This window comes from Desmodus rotundus, chromosome 4 (genome assembly GCF_022682495.2).
Source record: "Desmodus rotundus isolate HL8 chromosome 4, HLdesRot8A.1, whole genome shotgun sequence".
Classification (NCBI taxonomy): domain Eukaryota; kingdom Metazoa; phylum Chordata; class Mammalia; order Chiroptera; family Phyllostomidae; genus Desmodus; species Desmodus rotundus.
This window is the reverse complement of record NC_071390.1, coordinates 173,909,825-173,931,887: the sequence shown is the minus strand read 5'-3', so window position 1 is coordinate 173,931,887 and position 22,063 is coordinate 173,909,825. Positions and strand designations below refer to the sequence as shown.

Here is a 22,063-nt window from a genome sequence, read left to right as displayed (position 1 = left end):
TAAGTCAGCTCGTCACAGCCCGTGGGGGAATCCCTCCCGGACAGTCACCCTGCTTCCTGGGACGTCCAGGCCAGCCCGCTGCATTCCAGTCTCCCAGAAACATGGGCTACGTGGTGCACTTCTGGGCCCCTTAGCCCAAATGGGTGCCAAGAGCTAAGGAGTAGTTATTGCAAGCCTCCCTCTTCTTGGCATCAGACAGCGAAGGGCCCACGACAAAGGGCTGAGGATCACTGTGAAAAGCTAATAAAGTCTAATGGGAAATACATGTACAATATGTTATTAATTTTTCATAGAACTTCTGCAAAGCAACTCAGCGCCAGAACGTGGTGTCTCTGCATCTCTCTCCTAGAGCTCATTTACAGAGTCATCCATTGAAACATTTATTGAATATTAACAATGCACCAGGCAACATGCTGGAATTTAAAGTGTACGAAATTGAGTCAGACCCGGTCAGAAGCTCAGCGTTTCCCGGGAAGACGGACTGTAAACAGATAATGGTGCAATGAGAGATTTATGAAAGGGACTGAAGTGCTCAGAGCCCAGCAGGACCACTCGGGGAGGGCCTGGGGGCACTCAGTGCTTCCTGGCAGCGCCCTGGGCACCTGTCACAGAGCAGCTCAAATATTTATACACGCTCTTGGAAGGCAGTGCCTGTTGTATCGAGCTGATTAAATGATTCTCTAAAGCTATTTGGCTGGAATAACTTGTAGAACTGGGTGATGAATTCAAAAGGATGTGTGTGGCACCTGCCGGGGCTCCAGGCTCCGGCTCTAACAGGATGAAACGGAAAAGTTAAGCGCTCTGCTCACGGGAAACTGCACCCTGTGGTGCGGGAGGGCTGGGGAGGCTTCAGAGGCCCTGTCAGAGGAAACAGAAGGGAGACTGCCTGGTGTTTGCTCTGCATTTTACTGCCCACCCTCTACCAGTTAACCCTGATGAGAGAATCCCCCATCGAGGGAGGAATTACGACCACACGTTCACAGACAGAGAAATGTCCGTCTCTGAGAGGTGAAGGCATTGCTCCAAGAGCTCACAGCTGGTGAATACAGCTGGACCCAAGTCTGAACCCAGGTCCGTGTAATTTTTTGCAAAGCCCTCACTCTCTCTGGGAACCCATGCTTTCACCGTTCTGGAGAGGGGTGCACAGATTGTATTCATTTTTTAAGCAGCCAAGGCTGAGATGAAGACAGTTCTGCCCTTTTCATATGCCTTCCTTCCTTTCTCCCTACACCCTGTTGAATTTATGGTTTTGATCCTCTGAGAATAGTCCATTTGTCTAGGTGAAGGTATCAGTACTTTCCTTCAAAAATGTGTTTGGTTTTCTGTACTAAGCTAAAGAAATCATTAACCTAACGTCACCAAACCTCTTTCTCACTGGGGCAGCGCTCTGCAATTTTCCGTTGTAAATATTTCCAGAATCGAGGAACAGTGACTGATACCATTGACAAAACAAGAATACATGGTGATACAGACAGAGACACAGAAAGCATGAGGGAGGACTCTGGAGTCGTGTGCGGGTCAAATTCTGAATGTGACATTTAACAGCGATAATCTTGGGCAAATAGTGTGACCTATCCGAGGTCACCTCAGGGGACACCTCGGGTTCCTTACATGTAAACTGAGGCAGGTACTGCTAAGCTTGCAGTGTGGTTGTGAGGCCTGGTGATAACACGTATCTAGAGAGAGCTCACAATGAGCCTGCAGGGAGTCACGGCTCTTATTTTGATATTGTCAATGGAAATGTATTAAGAAGCACTCAGTGCATAAGCTGACAAGCTGCATGTTAAAGTTAGGCCGTACTGATTTATCTTTTCTTAGCAAGAGTGTTCATAAAAAAAAAAATAAATTTTGATGTCATTTGATTTCCTTAGAAACTCATTCAAAGGTAATGACCAGGAAAGAATGAGAAGAGAAAAGCAACCCCATTACATTTTTCATTTTCTATTTCTTTCTTTCATACATAACATTTTTTAATTTGTTGAAAAATCTCTTTTTAAGTCACGAAAACGCTTCACAGTTCCTTTGTTCTAGTTCGTAATTTCAGAGTTGTTGATCAGCGCACTTTTGTGTCTTTATTATCTGCCCCCGTCTGCTCTCTGGATTATCTCCTCTCCCTTGTATTTTCTTAGCTGCTTTTCTTATTTCCTTTCCTGGATTTTTTGCAGCCTCTGAGGAAGTCTGGGTGGGAGACAGTAGAAATTCAGGTGCTGTATTTCTCTTTAACATGCCAATTCCCCATTAGGGCCAGCGACACCTTGAACACCTTAGAGGGGCTGCTGAAATGGATGAATCCCAGTTAAAATTCAGCCTCCACGGGTATCAGGGAAGCTTATGATTTGCCAGCCCTCATATTTCACACCCCCACGTGTTCATTTATTCTTCACGGCAGCCCAAAAGGGAGAACGAAGCTCTGACGGGCTCCAGAATGTGTCTGTGAAGATGCAGCCAGTAGAGATTCAGGCATTCATTTGAAAAGTATTTATCGAGTGTCTGCTGTGTGCCATAGTCCTGGGCTCTGGGGATGTTCCTGTCCTCTTGTTGCTTATATTCTAACGGGGAGTGGGCAGACAATCACAAATAAAGATGCATGTCCACTGGGGATAAGTACTATGGGAAAATAGATCCTTGTACAGTAGTTAGTGAGTTCCAGGAGGGTGAAGGGGAAGGTCAGCATTGTATTGGGAGTGTTCATGGAAGACTGCTCCGATAGAATGAAATTTGAACAGAGTCCTGAAGGAACTGAACAAGAGAGAGAGCCACATGGACATCTGGGGCAAGAGCATTCTATGCAGACAGAACAGTAAGTGCCCAGACCCCAAGGCCAGGGGATTCAAGCACAGAACCTGTAGCACTGAGCTGGCTATTGAAAACATTTTGAATTTTATCCTGTTGAGAAAAGAAAGTCTTTGGAGGATTTTATGTAGAGGAATGACATGGTCTCACTTAAATTTTAAACAATTCACTCTGATTTCAATGTAGAAAATAGACTGTAGGTGCATAAGGTGGGGATCAGAGAAGTTAGGGGGTCCTTGCATGAGGCCATGTGAGAGACAGGGTGTCCCACCAAAGTGATAACAATAGAGGTGGTGGCTGGAGGTGGTTGAATTCTCAGTATGATTGGAAGGCAAAGCTGAAGGGGTGTCTGATGGGTTGGATGTGGTGTGTCCTGTGACAGTCAGAGCAGAATCAAGAATGACTCCAAGGTTTCAGCCTGAGCAAAATGGAGTTCTGTTTCTGGCCACAAGGGAGGTCACAGGGCCAGCAGGTTGGGTGGCAGGACAAGGAGCTTCACTTGGAGCACGTTAAACCCATAGCCATCTAGCACGTGGACATTTGAGTCTGGAGTTCTGGGGACACATGTGGGCCCAGGAGGTAACTTGGAGAATATCGGTAGGTCGATGGTATTTAAAACCAAGCAACAGGATGAGATCCCCCAGGGAATGAGTGGAGGCAGGCTGAGCCCAGGGCACCCCAATGGGGCAGTCGGGAGATGAGGAGAAGCCAGCCCAGGAGTGTGAGAAGCAGCAGCCTGTGGGCAGGAGGAAAACCAGGAGACAACATGTCCCAGAAGCCAAGTGAAGACAATATTTCAAGGAAAAGAAAGTGATGGGTCACTGGCATTACTACTTGTCTCTCTGCCGGGTGGAGTAAGATGAGGACTGAGGACTGGTCGGTAGATGTGGTGGCACAGGGGTCGTTGGCAAGAGTAGTTTCAGGCAGAGCTGAGCTCAAACACTGACTGGGAAGAGAGGGTTTGAGGAGCTTTCCCGTAGAAGACTGAAAAGTTGAGCAAGAACTAGAAGGAGACATGAAGTCCAGGGAGATTATTTTAAAGGAAGGGGTCAGCTACAACACTCTGTGCACTGAGAGCGATGAGCCAATGGAGCCAGAAGAAATGATCCTCCAGGTGGAAGGGGGACATGTCCTGATCAGGCTCTAGAGGAGGGGAGAGGAGGGGCCCAGAAGCGAGCAGGGACAGGTCACAGTAGCAAGTGGAAGCAGAGGAGGTGACATGCCTCAGTGGGGAGGGAGAGGGAGATGTGGAAACCCTCTTTAGTCTCATCTCTGGCTCAATGAAATGGGAACCAAGGTCAAGGGTAGAAAGGAGGAGTGGGAAGGTGGAGGTTTGAGGCTGTGAAGTATCTTTCCAGAGCTGGGTCTTCTGACTGCAACGGCAGGACCACTTCCTGGCTCCCCCATGCTGCCCAGTAAAGCGGGGTTCCTTGGCAGGCTGTTGGGAACAAAGGGCCTCCTATTCCCCAAGGATTCATTCCCACCAGTCCTGGGTCTGTGCGCACATATTCCTTGTGAACATTCCTTGTCTACTCAGTTCAAGCACTTCCTTACCTATGGAGGTCAGCTTCATGTTTATCAACAGTAAGAAAGATCTTCCACTGGTGTCAAAAGGCCTGACTTCTTTGTTCTTTGTCTGTCAGGGAGGAACCATCAGAGCCAGAATGGATCCCAAGGAAGAAAAAATGAAAATAATCACAGAGGTAAGTGGTTGATTAGATACCCTCTAGGGCTAGGCTTGTGTGGACCGTGCGTTCACATGACGTGTGTTTGTGAGGGAGGAAGCTAGGCCAGCAACAAGCGTGAATCACCCGGCCGCCGCACTGCACGCAGAGGCTACTGTGTCTCGCATGTGGTGGGGAAGAGGGTGGATGGTGCAGGAAATGCAGCTGACAAGCACTATAGGGGTTTGCCTCTACTTGTCACCTTGACGTGGATTCTGACCCATAGCAATTCTGAAGCCCACCGGTTTCTAAAGAAATTCAGAGGGAAGGTAGCAAACATAGATCAGGACCACCAATCAAATCCTCCAGCTCCTGGAGTATTTGTGCACAAACGTTATTAAACACTGTCTGGGACAGAGAAGGAAAGCTGTCTCCAGTCTGGAGACTGTAGACCTCCAAACAGGAGGACTTATTCCCCTCAATCCTTGCTTCTGTCTTGGCTCCAGGGCTCACTGACTGGAGACCACAGGGACAGACAAGGAGACAGTACACTCTTTTCAACAGCGTTTCAAAAAGACTAAAGCAATACGTTCCCCAGATAAAACTGCATCACTCTACATTCGCTTATTCATTCGTGCAGCAAATGTTTACTGTGCCTCCGGTCCTTGGGGATATGGCGGGGAATACAACCCTTGTGCATTCGTGGAGTTTACATTCTAATTTGAAGTCCTGCTGGACAGCTTTTCATTGATAAAGGATCAAATCATTATTGGAAAGCAAAAAAGAACCTAGATTTCTCTAAGGCCATTCAAAGCCAATAAGAACTTGGACTTGACTTAGGAACCGTACTTACACACCTCAGTACTATCAACATTGTGTGTGTAATCTCTGTGGGCCAGTTTCCGAGCTCAGAGCACTCGCTACCTGGGGGCACCTGAAGGGCAAGGTCCAAGTGAGACCTGCCCCCAGAGGATGAGTCAGAGAAGGGAGAACAGCCCTGTGGACAACAGGAAAGCACACACCACGCCCATTCCCGGATCACCTCCTCTGTAACTGAAGTCCATGTCTTCTCCAATCCCGACAGCTAAGGACATGATGTGTGATTGGAGCCTCAGCCAACAACCTGCATTACAAGTCTTTGAACTCTTATCTCATTAAAACCCATGCTTTGTGTTCCAAGTTTGTTTCTGTATGAAAATTAAAAAATTCCCAATTTTAGAGAAAACCTCTAATAAATTCAGTGTACCAGGGAGAGGTTCTGGCTTTATCCTGCAATTACTTTTATACCCAGAGGTCCTTGCTCCCCAGTTTGACAAACTTAGCACTAGACAAGCTGAACGCTTGACAATTTGAGAGAGCATTCAGCTCTAACATTTTATGAATAAAACTTTAGGAAATGCAATATGGGAAAAGAAAACAATGTGTGCACTGTTGAAGGATTTTTTTTCAAAGATCTGCTAAATGTTTCTTTAAATCAAAACTTCCACCGTGACTCAACATGTATTGTCATTATATTCTCCCTGATAGTAAGACCCGGGGAGCAGAGAAGCCTGACCCTTGAGTCCCTCCACATGGTTCTGGGGCCATCCTGTGTGAGGGCCCTTCCTCTGGGCCAGCCCACTGGTCCCAACAGGCTCACTTGTTAGCTGCTTCACCAGACTGTGACTTTTGAAGGCAGGGTGTATCTCCGTGCCCGCCCCCCAGCACCAGGAACACAGTAAGCACTCAGTAAGTGCCCTAGGCTGAAGGAGCATCGGGGACTAGGGAAGCCCCATCATCTCGTTCCCGAGGTTTCCATTTAGAGGCAACTTTTCAAGGACACATCTGTTTTGTGAAGAGCAGATGGGGATGGTTGGTCCACTCACACTCAGCCTCAGTGCATGGAAACCCCGGGGCAGGATGGCGATTTTATTTTCAGTACCTAAAAATCTCCCCCCTTTCTCTCTTAATGGATCTTTCCAAATGTACACACACACACACACACACACACACAGAGCAAGTGACTCACTAATGACTCTCATTTGCATTTTGACAAAGGAGGTCATTGAAAATGAAGAGGATACAGATGTGGGAAGAGAGAAGACTTTGAAGGCTCACAGACAAAGAAGAAAGAAACAGGTAGAATCTACCGCACTGTTGGTTCACAGCCCACCTGCACCCACAGGGGCCACACGTCCTTCTCTGGGGGAGTCGGGGGCGTGTGGATGGTCCAGGTGGAGCACTCTGTGTGGCACACAGGACACTCACAATAGGACCCTGGTCAGTATGGGGTCATTTTTCCTCTAGGCCCCCCCCTCTCCTAGGAGAGAAGTCTAGAACGATGGAAAGGGCCTGGTCTAGGGTTGTCATCAAAGGCCATTATTAACTAAGACCGACGATAGATGGCAGTGCAGGACTAAAAATCTTGGGGACACTCCCCCACCTTTCTCCAGCTTGGAATTCTGCTTCAGTCTGAGCGGGAGGCCCACTCCCAACTCCCAGGGCTGCTGGCAGTCCCTCCCCCAGCTCTCCTCTCCGCAGCAGTGGCCCCCCTCAACCAGGAGCGTCCCCAAGCAAGTACAAGGTCAACTTCTCAAGGTAAATAAAATCCCTTGGTAAGAATCCTTGACTTCCGTGGACGGATGATTTGTTTGGAATAAGCAAGATGCCAGCCGGGGAAGGAAGGGACGGAAGCGCCATTTTGAGCCAGCAGCCATGAGATGGGGCTTGTGGAAGAGTGGTGGGGAAAGTGGGGTGATGGGGAGGGCACCCCAGAACCCGAGGCCGGGAAGAAACCCTCCTCTCAGCTCCTCTTCCCCAGCGCACTGCAGTTGCAACCAGCCTGGCTGTGGCGCAGATTTCTGCTCCTGCAGCTGAGACAGAGCTACACAGGGGAGGGCCCATGGGGTGGGAGGTGCTGCCCAGTCACATGGCTGGTCCCTCTAGCCACTCAGGGAGCTTTAGCCCCTTTCTTCAGGGTGAGCAGTGGCTTAGCAGCCTAGGGCAAGGGGACCCAAAGAGGCAGCCGTGGCCCAGAGCAGATAGAAAAAGGGCAAGTGCTTAGAGCAAGGGCAGCAAGAAGGGTGAGCTAGGCGACCAGGGTTAGCAGGGCGTGGGATGAAGAAGAGACTCCAGGATCAGGCGTCACACTCCCTAGGCATCAGCTCATTAACTGGACGGGCACGAGAGCCCTGATCACTGACCACACAGCAGCCTCTGGGGCTTTGTGATAACCCTTCAGCAATGATTCTTAACTCCAGTGACACTTCAGAATCACTGGGACTTTTTTTCTTTTAGTAGATGCCTCAGATTCTGTCCCCACCCCCACCCTGGCCACCCAGGCCATTTATTTAAGCCAGAATCTCTGTGCTTTGCACAATGCCTGTTACGTAGCAGCATCTCAGTGGATGGGCTTTTTAATTTCCCTTCTTTTATTGAGGAGGAAGGAGGGAAGTGAGCCTTCCAAGAGTCCCACAGTAAATCTGAGTTCAAGCCTTCATCCCATCTAAAAGGCCATCACTCAGTCTTGGCCTCTACGGCCACTTTCGCTCACCTGCCCACCCCCCTCTGAGAGTTGGGGGAAGAAACCAGGAGTGACTCTTTGCCCTGGGTTACCCAGGGACACTGAACTGCTGCTTCCAAATTAGTTGGAGTTGGGATCATACAGTTTGGTTGTGGCTTTCCTGCTTCCCTGTCTCTCCAAACGTCTGCAGAGCTCTGGACATTATACCTAGAAGAAGTGAAAGTGTTCACTTTATTTTGGGATGCTCTTAGAGAAACTCAGTGTTGGCACTGCCTCCCTGCAGAGTGGCCACCGAGACACAGGTAGCAGGGGCCATGGTTATCCAGATCTGAATAGTGTGTTGATCTATTCCCTGTTCAAATGACCCACCTCGTCCTGAGACAGGATCTGAGTCAACCGAAGCCCTGGGAGTCACGGCCTCTGCCCCTCTGCCCACAGCTGCGGACCCCTGGCCCCGAGGAAATGGTGTCTGGCAGAGCCAATCTCAGCAGCCCGCGGGAGCCAGCGCAGGAGGATCCCGACCCCAACACTCAGCTCCTGGGCACGTCGGCCCGCCGAGGCCCGCGGAGTGAGTGTCTCTTGGTTCAGTTCTCGGACGATTCATGATGCTGTGTGTGTTTTCCTGCGCTCGTTGACCATTTGCATATGATGTTTGGAGAAATGTGTATTCTTTGCCCGTTTTCTTATCCAGTTCTTTGTTCTGTTGTTAATGTCGTTGAGTTGTAGGAGTTCTTCATACAACCTGGAGAGTGACCCCCTGTCAGAGATAGGGTTTGCATTGTTTTCTCCCATTTCTTCGTTTGCCTTTTCACTCTATGGACTGCATCCTTGGATGCACCAGACCTTGTAAGTTTGAGGTAGTCCCTTTGGTCCATTTTTGCTTTCCTTGCCTGTGCTTTTGTGTCATGTTCAAGAAATCTTCGCCAAACTCGCTGTGATGAAGGTCTCCTCTATGCTTTCTTCTAGGAGTGTTGTCATTTCAGGTCTTACATTTAGGTCTATAGTCCATTTTGAGTTTATTTTTCTGTTTGGTGTCAGGGGAGGGACCAGCTTTATTCTTTTGCGTGTGGGTAATGAGCTTCCCAACCCCATGTGTCAAAGGGGCCATCCTTCTCCCACTGAGAGGTCTTGGGGTCCTTGAAGATCACTTAATATGAGGGTTTATTTCATGACTCTTGGTCATGGTGGCTTGAGCAATAACCAAAACTACCTCAACCATGGGAGCCTCGTTTATAAAATGGGGATAATAAAAGCCTGGTTTCGTGTAGCTGTTACGGCAAGGAAATCCGCTCATGTACCAAAAGCATCCCTCAGAGGGTCTGGCACATACCCAGTGGCCACCTCCAGTGGAAGAAAAACTCGATGCTAAGTAACTAACAGAAATCATTCCTTTTCTTGAGGCTGAGACGTGACAGGCGCCATGCTAAGGGCTTTACATGCGTCACATCAGCCCAGTCCCAGACCAACCCCACCATTGGGCATCGCTCTGGAAATTAGGGAACCATGTTCAGAGAGGACCGACAGCTAGGTGTGGTGGAGCTGACCGACCACCAGCTCCAGTCTGTGGGCCTCCGGAAGCTGCGCTACAGACAGCATCGTTCTACACCCACAAATCTCAGCCCTGGCTGGTCTTTGAAGCCGATGGGACATGGCTGCCCACAGAGGGAACAGTGGCAGTGCTTCAACCGCCGCTGTCCTCAGCAGTGCCAGGCCCCCGGGGACTCTGCGTTCAGGCTGGAAGGCCAGCTCAGAGTCTTCACTAGATTGTCAGCCTGGCTGTGCCTTATTTTTCCCCCAAAGTGTGTTACTCAGGTAAATCGCACACCTGGTTCTCCCGACCTAGCCAACCTTCTCTGTTTGGGGCTTTGTTTGTTTGTCTTATCCTAGCTCCTTACCTTTCAAAAACCAGTATGTAGGTCGCTTCCTTTGGGAAGTTTCCCCATTGCGCACCCCCACCCCGTGTGGGCTGAGTAGACCTGCTCTATGCTTTGTGAGCCCTGGCCCATGTGAGTGCCTGAAGTCCCTTTTTTTATTGGCACACAGCCTCCCCTCCCCACTGGACTAGGACTCTTTGAGGGCAGAGACTGACTGTCAGCTCTGCTCAGCACGGTGCTGGTACGCAGATGGCACACCGCAATGCCTACTGGGTGACCAGTTGTCTCAAGCTGGCCTTCCCGCATTTGGCTGGGGGCTGTGCTCTGGCTTAGGTGTGTTCCCTCACCACCCCCACCTCCATGCCCACCATATACTTCCAACTATGTCTGCTCACCTGAGTCCAGAATTTTGACTTCCCAGACCTCTCATGGATCTGGCATGCCCCTCGGAGCTACCACCCAGCTCCTCACCTTGAACCTGCAACCCTCTCCACACTGTAGCGTTCCTTCAGGGCTCCAAGAGTTGTCAAGGTCAGACAGTGTCCAGACACTCAGATGCCAGCATCCCTGGTTATATGGCCTCCCCCACTGGGCCGCATGCCCAGAGGTACCACCGCCCTGGTTAACAGCAGCACAAATCTGCGCAGGGAACACTTTGTCTTCTAATTTGCTATTCAAACGTGCACATAGTCAGGACATTCCGAACAAAGCAATGGCTGCACTGAGCAGGCACTTGCTCCAAATCAAATAAACATCTACAGCAAAAGTGCACACATCCCCCCGTGATTCCAACTCACAGCCCCACTTTAGGGAGTAACTAGCAAATGGTAAGTGGTTTCTTATGAACATAAATTTCTTCGTTACAGACATCTGTTTTCCGTTCATTCGTGTTAGCTTCTCTGATTAGAGCACTTCAGAGCCAATTTCTCAGGACTGATTGAAAAGGAAGTTTGGAACCTGGTGAAATTTGATGCCAAAGAGAGGAAATAGACTGTTTAGTTTAGGCATGCTTTCCAAAACCCATAGGGAGGTGGGAAGACTGACCCAGGAAACACCTGTTGGAGGGACAGGGTGAGACAGGACAGCCACCCACGGGAGCAGGGTCTGGGGTGTTCTCGGAGCCCCGCGGCTGCAGAAGGGAAGGAACGTTCTAGTCAGAGGACACATCTTGGGGGAGGCAGGAACGCCAGAAAGTTCCCCTACACTAGCTCACACGGTGCCGAGAGACAAGTATGAGTAAGTAGTACGCTGTATTCTATGATATTTTCTATTTTCTGAACATTACGATGTTTGACATCTGAAGGGGGAAAAAAAAAAAAAACACGTTCTAGTTGGGGAGAGACTGGCTCATTCTTAGAGACAACAAAGGGCCCAGACTGGAGCTTGCCTGATATACAGACTCACCCATCCAGGGCCCAGCCCCCTCTGCTTGGCCCACACCCCCCAGCAAGCGATAGTCCTCTGAATGGTCCCAGGGCCCGGCACCAGGAGACTGGAGACCACCCTGTAGATTAGAGCCCACCCAGCTCTCCAAACTGGCCAGTGCTAGACTGTTCTCCCCGCTCCTGCCTTCTGCTTCCTGACCACCTGGTGTCTTCCTGCGAGGCCCTGTGTGGTCCACCCTGTGGGGGGCTCTAGGACCTGGGAGGATAATGGACCTTGTGTCCCTGGCCTCTCCGCTGTCTCCTCCGTGGCTGCACCTGACTGACCATGTCATAAAAGAACACAAAGAATGCAACACGTACACATTGTTATTATTAGTTATAAGGGAAGGCTTTTTCCAAAAAACTCTTTTACAGCAAAATCCCCCAAAGTCATGTGTCCCCATTTTTGTCTACAACCTGGAACCCACTGCACTGTAACTCGTGCCCCCACTCCCCATCAAAATCGTTCCGTCGAGGTCGTCCACGAAGGTGCATGTGCTCAGCTCAGCAGTTGGTCCTCAGTCTTTACCTTCCTCTTCACAGCATCTGCCCAGCTCTCTGCTCCCACCTTCCTCTGTACTTTCCTTCTGGACTCTGCTCTGCTGGTTGGACGTCTGCCTCACTGCTGTACCCCAAGTCCTTGCTGGTCTGTGATCAATTCTGAGACACATTTTACTCAGCTGAAACTGAGCTTCTGTTCTCCTCCCCACCACAACCTCCTGCAGTTCCTCCTGTAGTTCCCCCATCTCATTCAGCAGGCATTTCAGCTTTGCTACTGCCAGGGACAGAACCTTGGAGTCCTGTGCCATTCCTGTCTCTCTGTCTGCCCGCATCTAATCTGTCAACAAGGGCCGTTTGCTCTACCTTCAGGGCTGATCTAAAACAGGACCATTTCTCACACCCCCACCACGACCAGCCGGGCCCAAGCAGCCCCAAACTCTCACCCGGAGTATCGCAGTTCCCTAGGTCTCCTCGCGCCTGTTCTCAGCCCAGCAGCCAGAGTGGTCTTGTGAACACAAAGTCACGGCACTCTGTTCAAGTTCTCCAGCGGCTCTCGGTTGACTGGGAGTTAAAGCCAGACTCTGTAGGGTGATCTACGCCTACAGTTTGTCTCCCCCTCGTCCTTATGACTGATAACCTAGCACCCCATCTCCCCTCCCCCGGGTCCCCCCTTTCTGCTCTGGCCTCACATGTGGCATGGCCCTGTCTCAGCCTTGGCACCTGTAGCTAAAATGCTTGTCCCCCAACTGTCCCCATGGCTTGATATCTCATTTTCTTCACTTGTTCCAGCGTCATCCTGAAGCTCCTGCTTGGCCACTTGACTTAAAACTACAACACACCCCTCCCTCCTGGCCCCCCTTATCCTCAGTCCTGCTTTGTTCGTCTTCCTACGGCCTCTGTACCACCATCATACTACATACACTACTTGTTTACAGTCCCTCTGGCCCACCAGCAAATACGCTCCATGACGATGGGGACATTTGTTTGATTGTTCACTGTTCTATCCCTCATGCCTTGTACACCTAATAGGTGCTTAATAAATATTTGTTGGTTGAATTCTTGAAAAATGGAAAAGAGATTCTCTAATCTAGCACTTCCAAAGCTGGGTTGTGTAGAATACTGGTATTCTGTCAGAGACGAACTCTTACTAGCATATTCCAACTTCAGAAGCTTTGCATACCATTTCCCCTCTTGGAAATTCTCGAGATCACTCCCTGTTCGGAGATCACTCCCTGTTACCCAGCGGTCTCTCCCTCAGTTCTGCGGCCTCCTCATGTTTTTCTGTTCTGCCCAAGGCCTCGTGCAAGGCCCGACCCTGGCAGGACCGAGGCTGGTGCGTCAGTCTCAAAGACGCCAAGACCTGTGCTGATGAAGTCAAATGGATTGCTGTCAGCATTATTTCACATTGGCGTATGCGAAGTTCTAAATTTGCAAAATCAATGTACATTCTCTTGTTAGTTTTTAATCTAGTCTTCCCTTTGGAAAAAAATGTTGGTTTAAAGTCATTTTCTTATATTTTTTTAGGCTTACCTCCAATCCCGTCAGCTTCCAGAACCGGCTTTGCAGAATTTTCCATGAGGGAGCGCATGCGGGAGAAACTGCAGGCGGCAAGGGTGAGCGGCCCCCCGGGACTACTCTGTTCAGTGCTGACGGCAGCGATTCGGGTCTTGCCTTTAGCTGGCTTTGTGTGTTCACCACTGTGTGGATTTGAGCACTGCGAAATGTTTTTTCATATTTTAAATGTGAATGTAGTATTTAACATTGGTGCAGATAAAAATTATGCTTAAGGGGAATTTGATGTCATTTTTCTAAACCACCTTGCTTGCTCTCCTGCCTTGAAGCGGTAAAGTGTGTGTCTTTCAGGGATGGTACTCCACCGAGAGGGTGACTGTGGTTTTCACTGAGTTACTGACCTGACGTAGCAGTAACGTTCTGTTTGATGTTTCAGTCCAAAGCAGAAAGTGCGTTGCTCCAGGAAATGCCCACCCCGCGGCCCAGGCGCTTACGAAGCCCCAGCGAGAAAGACCTGGAGACTGAATTTGGCACGGAGGTGAGAACCGGCCACTGTCTCTGCTTCATGATCAAAGACAGTGAGACAGAATATAACTTCCAGCTAGAGTTCTAGAACAGAGCTATGCCCAGAGGAGGTGTTAAACACTCATTAATAATTATAATAGCTACTATGTGTGGAGTTCTGCCTGGTACCAGACACTTGGCCAGGGCTTGTTCCCGTGTAATCCCATGTTATCACGTGTCATCGCCCCAGCACCCCTGGGGGCAGGTGCTACTTTTTTCATTCACATTTGATGGTTGAGCAAACTGAGATTCAGAGCAGCTACAGAGCTATCCCCAGGCCACAGAGCATGTAGGTGGAAGAGCCAGGATCCGATCCCAGCTCTGTCTCATTCCCAGTCTGTCTCATGGGTCAGAGTTGCTGGATCCATGGATCTTGCTGGGAGACAGAGAGAGGGAGAAGAGGATGAGACAGGGGTCAGAGGATGGAGGGGCCTGGAATGTTACTCTAAGGGGCCTCGATGCTTTTCTACAAGCCATGGGAAGGTATTGATGATGGGATGGGGTCGTGGTCTGAACGCATTGGGGTGACTGTTGTTCGAATCCGAGGTGCTGGTGGGGCATCTCAATGTGCGTGCTCTTCTAGAGAGGTCTGTAGAGGCAGGGACCCAGCCTGGACAAACAGATTCGGGAAGTATTTCTACTGCAGTGAGTGTGGAAGGTTTGCAAACACCTTTGTTTCCTGGGAGAGAAGACTGGATGGAGTGACACTGGAGAAAAACTTATAGTCGAGGCCTCCGAGGCAGAGAGGGAGCCAGGCAAAGACAGAAAGACTTGTCAGGAATGTGGATGAAGGACAAGCGTGTGAAGGGGAATAAGAAGGAATGGAAGGAACATCAGCAAATGGCTCGATGAAGTGTCTGCGAGTCTGATCCAACTGTTTGTTGGTGGTGATGATGATGGTGTTGGTGGTTTCTCACCACCAAGATGAAGAAGCACAGGATTTGGGAGTATTTCTGTGGCTTCACCGCTGGTCTCTTAGATGATGGTTTTTCTTTTTCTGTGATGAGATGCTGTAGAAATTTCATCTTTGTCCATCCCAAACAAGCCAACGATTGCGTGGTCATAAGGAAAGTTTCAGCCGTGCTTGTCTGTCATGGTCCACGGCCCTTGAGTCGGACGCTCAGCGGGGCCAAGGAAATGGTTTAGTGACAATTTGCTACTGCACTCTACTGAGCAGACTTTCCTTTTTCTTTGATTCCAATTTACTTTTCCTTGTAAGAGCCACAATGTTAAGATATTAGAAAATTTAGAAAAACTACCTGAACTCCTATCAGCTCGGGACAAGACACTTCAATTATTTTGGTAGGAGTGTGCGTCTCAATGTCTGGTCAAGTAGGTTAAGTGATAGGAGGGTTGGATCTCTCATATCTGGTCTTATCTATACCTTTTGGTTGATAATCACTTCTCACTTGTCCGTGGGCTGCGAATATGAAACCCCAAATAAAACTGGAAGTTTTAGAAGTAAAAATAGACTCCCTTGGCTTATAAGGTCTTTATTTCTCCTTGTCAGCAAGACCTTGATCACATGACTATTATATTCCCTGTCCCCTCAGAGCCATTCCATGGATTTGAGGCAAACATCAGCTGCCTTGTCTTTAGACCTGATCTCAGGTTCCTAAGGGAACATCTCGCTCACAAACGTATTTCTCGATATACACACCTCAGCCAGAAGGAATGTCAAAAAAGTGGCCCATGTCCATCCTGTTTTGCAAAGAGTATAGCACACAAAGAACCCGGATGCTGGACCTCAGCTGCGCAGCATTAAATGCTACCAAGCTCACTCACTAGCTGTGTGACCTTGGACATGTAACGTGCTGACTCTGTGGACCCCACTTTCCAACTCTGTAAAATAGGGGTAGTACCAGAACCTCATTCTTGGTATTGTATCAAGGATTCAGTGAGTTCACACATATTATAATATTTCAAAGAGTGCCTGACATACAGTAAGCCCTCTGGATTGAAGTATTAGCTAATGTTAGAGGCCCATGAGAAGGGCAGGCCATGTGCCCTGAAGGGTGTATGTCAGATTTATGTACAATCAGACATTACTGATACTTTTCTTCATTGACTGTTTGGAAAGGGTCCTCTGTGAAGGATAACCTATTGATCTGTAGGAGAAATAATACTTGTCATGTTAGGATTCATTGAGTATAAACTTTTATATTTGTTTGGGCCTCAGAGAGACAGAACTGAGTAAGACGATACTCAACAATCTTAACCTTCAAATACATTCAACGTTTGTTAGCACTTCATTCCTTAAGAGTGGCAATCCGCATTACTTCTCACAGAATAAGCCTTTTGAGGGTTAATGCTTATCTCACAACATCCTTGATTTCTTGACTTAATGGTGTGTGTATCATTTTTTACTTGTCCAGCCAGGCAGAGGGGTACAAAGGACTCCACGAGAAGAGGACTCCCAAACGTATGCGAGACTAAAGTTCCGTGATTCTGCACGAAAAATCAAGTCTAAACCTCCGGTGAGAAATCTTGTCTTTTTAAATCATACTTGTTTTAAATCCCGCATACTTCAAATCATGCTTGTTGTTCATTTGTTTGTGTTTTTCAAAAAAATCCAATGAGAGATGATGATATACGTGACCTGGCTCTTATTGCCATGGAGTAGGCAAGAAAAACGTATGTGAAATAATTCCTACATTCAAAACCCTAGACTCATGCTCTGGAGAGACTAGAAGAATGTCTGATTGGGGGCAGAGAAAGGCAGGGAAGGGCAGGAAATGCCAGAGGTAAGACTACGTTCAGCTCTGAAGTCACATGCACCAGCTTTCAATATGGAAAAAAGGGGGATACTGACTCAAGAAGTACAAAACCCCCAAAAAAGGTCTTTAAAAAAAGGGTGACAAATCGTGTATTGATCATAAATAACTAAAACTATTTCAGTTTTAATTGGCCTATAAAACAATGAATCTAATTTTGGGCATTTTAATCATCCTTTCTAAAGCTTTTACTGCTATAAGTGCTTGTGGGAGTGTAAATAATAGCTGGTTTATAAAAAGCAATTTACTAAAGATACTTATTAAATGAGGCCACCAACTTCCTGCTGCAGCTGTCACAGCTCACTGCCTGCAGTCTTGTACCTTCAGCAAAGGTAATACACTTCCCGGGCCTGGGATGTGCCTGATGCCATCAGTGCCAGCCAGCTGTCGGTGAACTGCGCAGCAGAGCCCATTTCAGCCCATAAAATCTGAAATCCTATTGCTCTCTGCTCTCCTTAGGTTCCACCCGGCTTCCCTTCTGCTGAAGAAGCCTATAACTTCTTTACTCTCAGCTTTGATCCTGAACCGGAGGAATCAGAGGAAAAACCAAAAGTAAGAAGCAGAGGTGGAGCTAACCAAGAGGAAGAGGAAGGAGAGGAAGAAGAGCCACCTGTTCGAGGAGTAAACCAAACGGTATTTAATATTGTGATGGTAACGCACAGAGGGGTGATGATGTTAATGACAATGACAATAACAACAATGACAATGATGATGATGATGATGGTGATGATGATGATATCCTAGCCAGGAAGAAAATAGCAGGAGACAAACCTGCCACCACCACACAGAACAGCTCATTCATGTCTTAGGTGAAAGGAAAGGGGTACTAGGTTCACATTACTTTCTGTGGCCTTTGATTTCACCCCACAATTTAAGTAGTGAGGGCCTTGAAGTAAATCTTCCCATCTTTTTTTGCTGGAGAAAAACAAATCAGAACAATGTGGTTTGCCGATTTTTCTTTTGAGAGACCACACAATGATTAGTATTCATTTTACATGCAAAACGTGGACCTTACCCTGGCCAATGAAAGCTCACTCTTTCCTCCCATGACCTTACAGGCAAGCAAGCGTTTCGTGCCCCATGCCACACCCAAGCTACAACTCAGGGTCCATAATCATGAGTGGTATGTGTGAGAAAACATGCCAGTAAAAATGTTGCAAAGGACTTGAATAGGCATCTTTCCAAAGAAGATATACAAATGGCTAAAAAAAAAAACCCCAGAAAATAACAAGTGTTGGCAAGAATGTGGAGAGGTTGGACCCTTGTTCATTGCTGATGGGGTTGTAAAGTGGTGTAACTGCTGCGAAAAACAGTCTGATAGTTCCTCAAATTTCAGCATGGAACTACCATATGATCCAGCAATCCCACTTCTGGATGTCTACCCAAAAGTGCAGAAAGCAGGTAGACGGAAATGTGTACACCCAAGTTCATTAGAGCATGGTCACACTGGCCAAAAGGTAGAAGCAACCCAAGTGTCCATCAGCAGATGAATGGGCCAACAACATATGGTATAGACATACAATGGAATGTTACATTTACCGTGAAGAAGGAAGGAAACTGTGACTCATGCTACAACACAGATGAAACTGGAAGTCATTATGCTAAGTGGAATAAGCCAGTTACGAAAGAACAAATATTGTGTGATTCCATCACATGCGGTCCCTAGAGTTGTCAAATTCATAGACAGAAAGTAGAAGGGTGGGTGCCAGGGACTGAGTTGGGGTGGGGATAAGGAGGTATTATTTTACCGGACAGAATTTTAGTTGGGGAAGATAAAAAAGTTCTGGAGATGGAGCTGATGATTGTACAACAGAGTGAATGTACTTAATGTCATAGGTGCTACACTTAAAAATGATTAAAATAGTAAATTCTGTTATTTATATTTTACCGCACTAAAAAATAACAAGGAAAACATACTAGAATGCCTCAAAATGTGCACAGTTCCCCTATTTCTGTGCTTAACAAAGGTTAATCATTTCCCTTGAAAAATGCCTCCCAGAAATGTAATTTCTTACCTAGGTCTATGTAAGCCTGGGGATACTTCAACTTGTTGTGTAATAATTGTCTGACAAAGCAGCATTCAGCTTGTTCTGCCTCTGGATCTCTGTGAGGTTGCAGACAAGGTGGCCCTGACTGCTGTCATCTAAAGGCTTGGCTGAGTCTGGGAGCCTGGCTTCCAGGTGGCCCAGTCACCTGCCTGGCAAGTGCTGGCTGTTGGCGGGAGGCCATAAAGCTGCTTGAGCATCCACATGTCGTGGCAGCTGGTTTCCCCCAAAGCGAGTGATCTGAGAGGAAGCAAAGAGGAAGCCACGGTGCTTTTTACCACGTGCTGTCAGAAGGTATATATTGTCCGTCACTCATTAGCAGCGGTTCACTAAGTAGGTCCTCACAGAAAAAGGAAGAGAATCCAGAACTTTGGAAGGCAGGACTGTCAACAAATTATGGGCTTATTTGAAATCATGATGACACTTCTCTTTCCTTTTCCATTTTCTCCCGTGAAATCTGTGTTTGAAAAACCGCCCTTTGAAATCCCCTCTGGTACTTTGAAGCCCCTCCCCCACAGTCCGAGCTCCGGCCTGACCAGACCCTTGCTTTGTATTTCTGTACTCAAAGTGGAGTTAGTCTTTCTGGTGGAGGTTTTAGAGCATCCATAGCCCCTTCCACCAGCTTCCTTTTTCTGTCCTCTCTGCAGACTTTCTTCTGTGCCTTTGCTCATCACAAAGCACAGATGGGGCAGGAGCAAGAAGAACCACAGGCTGATAGTGGGGGGGTTTCTCTTTTTCCTTTTTTGAGGTGTTTGGCTTTCTCTGTCTTCAGGTTATGCTGACAGCCTGGCTACCACATAGATTTACTTTTCCATTGTTATTGTTTTGTACGTTGGGGAGGAAAGATGAGGAGGCGGGTGGCCAGGTCGGCACCAGTATCTCAGCCACCTGCCAGTCTCCACAGGATTTAAAGGGTGTTGCTCATAAAGGACAGCAGGCGTAAACTTTAAAAAGAAGCAGAGGAAGTAAGAGGGAAAAGAAGAAGAGGAAGAAATAGAAAGAGAAGAAATAACAGGAGAAAATGTTCAGGAAATCCTCAATTAAACAAAATTAACATGCTTCAGCTAATATTTATAATTACAGGTCTGTGCTTAAAGTGTTTACACGTGTCATTTATTTCTATCCTCACAAAACCCTAAGAGGTCCTCTTTGTTAACGTCCGCATTTTACAACCGAGAAAGCCGAGCATCAGAAAAGTAGATAAGCCCCGAAGTTACCAGTCCGCAGGCACAGGTAGACCTGGGATCCCAGCGCAGGCAATCCAAGGGGCGCGGACGCTGCGCCTGGTGCGTTTGCCTGGGGTGGGTGTCGTGTGGAGGCATAAACTGCTGCATAACTTATGAACCCATGTCCTTTAAATAAATGTCAAGAAGTAAACACCCTCCAAGGGGGCCAGAATTGTTGAGGTTTCAGTTGCTTAGCACGTCTATTCCAATTTCAGCCCTTTCTGATTGTGACATTTTCCAAGGACGGGGAATGGTGAAAAGCAAAGAAAATCCCCTTAGCAAACAGGAAAGGCCATGTAATCTTATGCTTTAGTAGTTACAGAATAGCCATGGGGGTGTAAAGTACAGTATAGGAAATGGAGTAACCAAAGAACTTATATGCACAACCCATAGACATGAACAATGGTGGCGGATTGCCTGAGGCAGTAGGGGCTGCTGGGTGGAGGGGGGAACAGGGAGAAAAATCAGGATGACCATAATAGTTTAATCAATAAAATATAATTATAAAAAGATAAGTGGAAAGAAAAGGTAATTTTATTGTAGGGTATGTTGTTTGGTGAGTTTAATATTAATGGTTGTTTTTTTTCCGGGTAAGCTGGTCATCTTAGCATGATTTTTTCATTGTTATTTCTTAACACAATGCAGGATGAGGAGGAGCTGCTTCGTGGCAAAGATGCCGAGGAGTTCCTGTTGGGCTTGGATCCCGCGGCTGAAGACCTCGTGGCTGTGCGAGCTGCCGACTACGACAGCGCCCGAGTTCGGCTGCAGAAGGAGAAAGAGCTGCTGTTCACACCCAGCAGGCTGACAGGTACTGGCCCCTGCCGTCTTCCTGCTCACCTTCATGTGCCTGCCAGGGAAACAGGGCTGGCGTCTGCGGACGCCCAGTGTCCATCACTGATCCTGATTCCTCATCTGATTTCATAATCAAGAAATATCTTCTCTCTCTCTCTCTCTCTCTCTCTCTCTCACACACACACACAGAGAAAAACACATAGAACATGGAAAAACATCCACCGAATGATCACTTACTGACAGAAGAGTACCAGAAACCCCGGGGTGCCATGGGAGCTCCTCTGTCACATCACTAGCAGCTCTGGGGGGCTCTGAAATGCAGGCTGTGAAAAGGCACAACGGTTTCATCCTCTACTCACACTCACTACTTCTAGAACATGGCTAGGACCAGGTGTGTGGGTTTTTACCTGCACCAGCCAATCCCCAGCACCAGCGAGGTGTGCTGCAAGTAGACCCTGATCTACCTACCATGGGTTAGGGCAGCCCCCCACATGCTAGGGGCTTGGTCCCACAGGACTACCTGCTACTTTAGACTGTAGTTGCCAAGTAGCATGCTCCCAACTTACACACACTCACACTCAACTTTGCTACAAATCAGGGGTTCCCACGACTCTCTCCCTCTTCAGGTGCCATAATTTGATATAATAGCACATAGAACTCAGAAAAATACTTACATTTCCTGGTTTATTATGTAGTAAAGGATGTGATAGAGTATACAGGTGAAGAGATGCCTAGGGCAAGGTGTGTGGGAAGAAGGCTCACGGACCTTCCACACCCTCTCCGGGCATCCCACCCTCCCAGCACCCCCACCTGTTCACCAGCACGGAAGCTCTCCAAACTCCTGCAGTTAGAATTTTTGTGAAGGTAATACACATGAGTGATTAAATCACAGCCATTGGTGATTCATTCATTCATTCACAATCTCCCTCTGTCCCTCTCTTTTCCCCAGAGGTGGGAGTGGAGGGGCAGGGTGGAACAAGTCCCAGCCGTCTCTTCTCGTGGTTCCCCTGCACCCGTCCTGAGACTACTATTGAGGAGTCATCTCATTAGCATATAGAAGGACAGACAGTTACCACTTTGCAGATTCCAAGGGTTTGAGCAGCTGTGTATTGGGAAGCAGGCTGCTGGAGGGTTCTGGAGGTGGGGGAATGGCCAGGGTCCTGGAGCAGTTTGATGAGCTCTTCAAACCGTCGTAGGCTCAGACAGGGCCTGAAACTCGGAGGTGGTGGGGGCCTGGGAAGAGATGCAGGGAGGCCTGGCTGCAGGGTGGCTGCTCTGAGCAGGAAACAGAGCAAGGATCCATCTTCTGCTTTGTGGGGCCCCATGGCCAAACGAGCAGGACCTGGGGACGCACATAGACCCGCTCCTCCTTCATGAGCTGTGATCTTAAGT

The 22,063-nt window shown here is 48.1% G+C and overlaps 1 protein-coding gene across 10 annotated transcripts in view; it reads left to right on the top strand.

Moving 5' to 3' along the window:
* The window catches only part of CC2D2A (coiled-coil and C2 domain containing 2A), an 89,214-nt gene that overhangs the window by 529 nt on the left and 66,622 nt on the right, over positions 1–22,063 (top strand). For 6 of the 10 annotated variants that reach the window (XM_045182741.3, XM_045182747.3, XM_045182743.3 and 3 more), the window contains exons 2-9: positions 4,437–4,496; positions 6,495–6,575; positions 8,344–8,527; positions 13,283–13,371; positions 13,707–13,808; positions 16,210–16,311; positions 17,068–17,241; positions 20,525–20,687. In XM_045182741.3, coding sequence (XP_045038676.2) covers positions 4,458–4,496; positions 6,495–6,575; positions 8,344–8,527; positions 13,283–13,371; positions 13,707–13,808; positions 16,210–16,311; positions 17,068–17,241; positions 20,525–20,687 — 934 coding nt within the window. In that variant the 5' untranslated portion in view covers positions 4,437–4,457. Of the gene's footprint in view, positions 1–293; positions 1,072–4,436; positions 4,497–6,494; positions 6,576–6,856; positions 7,035–8,343; positions 8,528–13,282; positions 13,372–13,706; positions 13,809–16,209; positions 16,312–17,067; positions 17,242–20,524; positions 20,688–22,063 lie in introns of those variants that run through there. The other 4 variants (XM_053923531.1, XM_053923530.2, XM_045182744.3 and 1 more) reach the window with 3 other exon arrangements.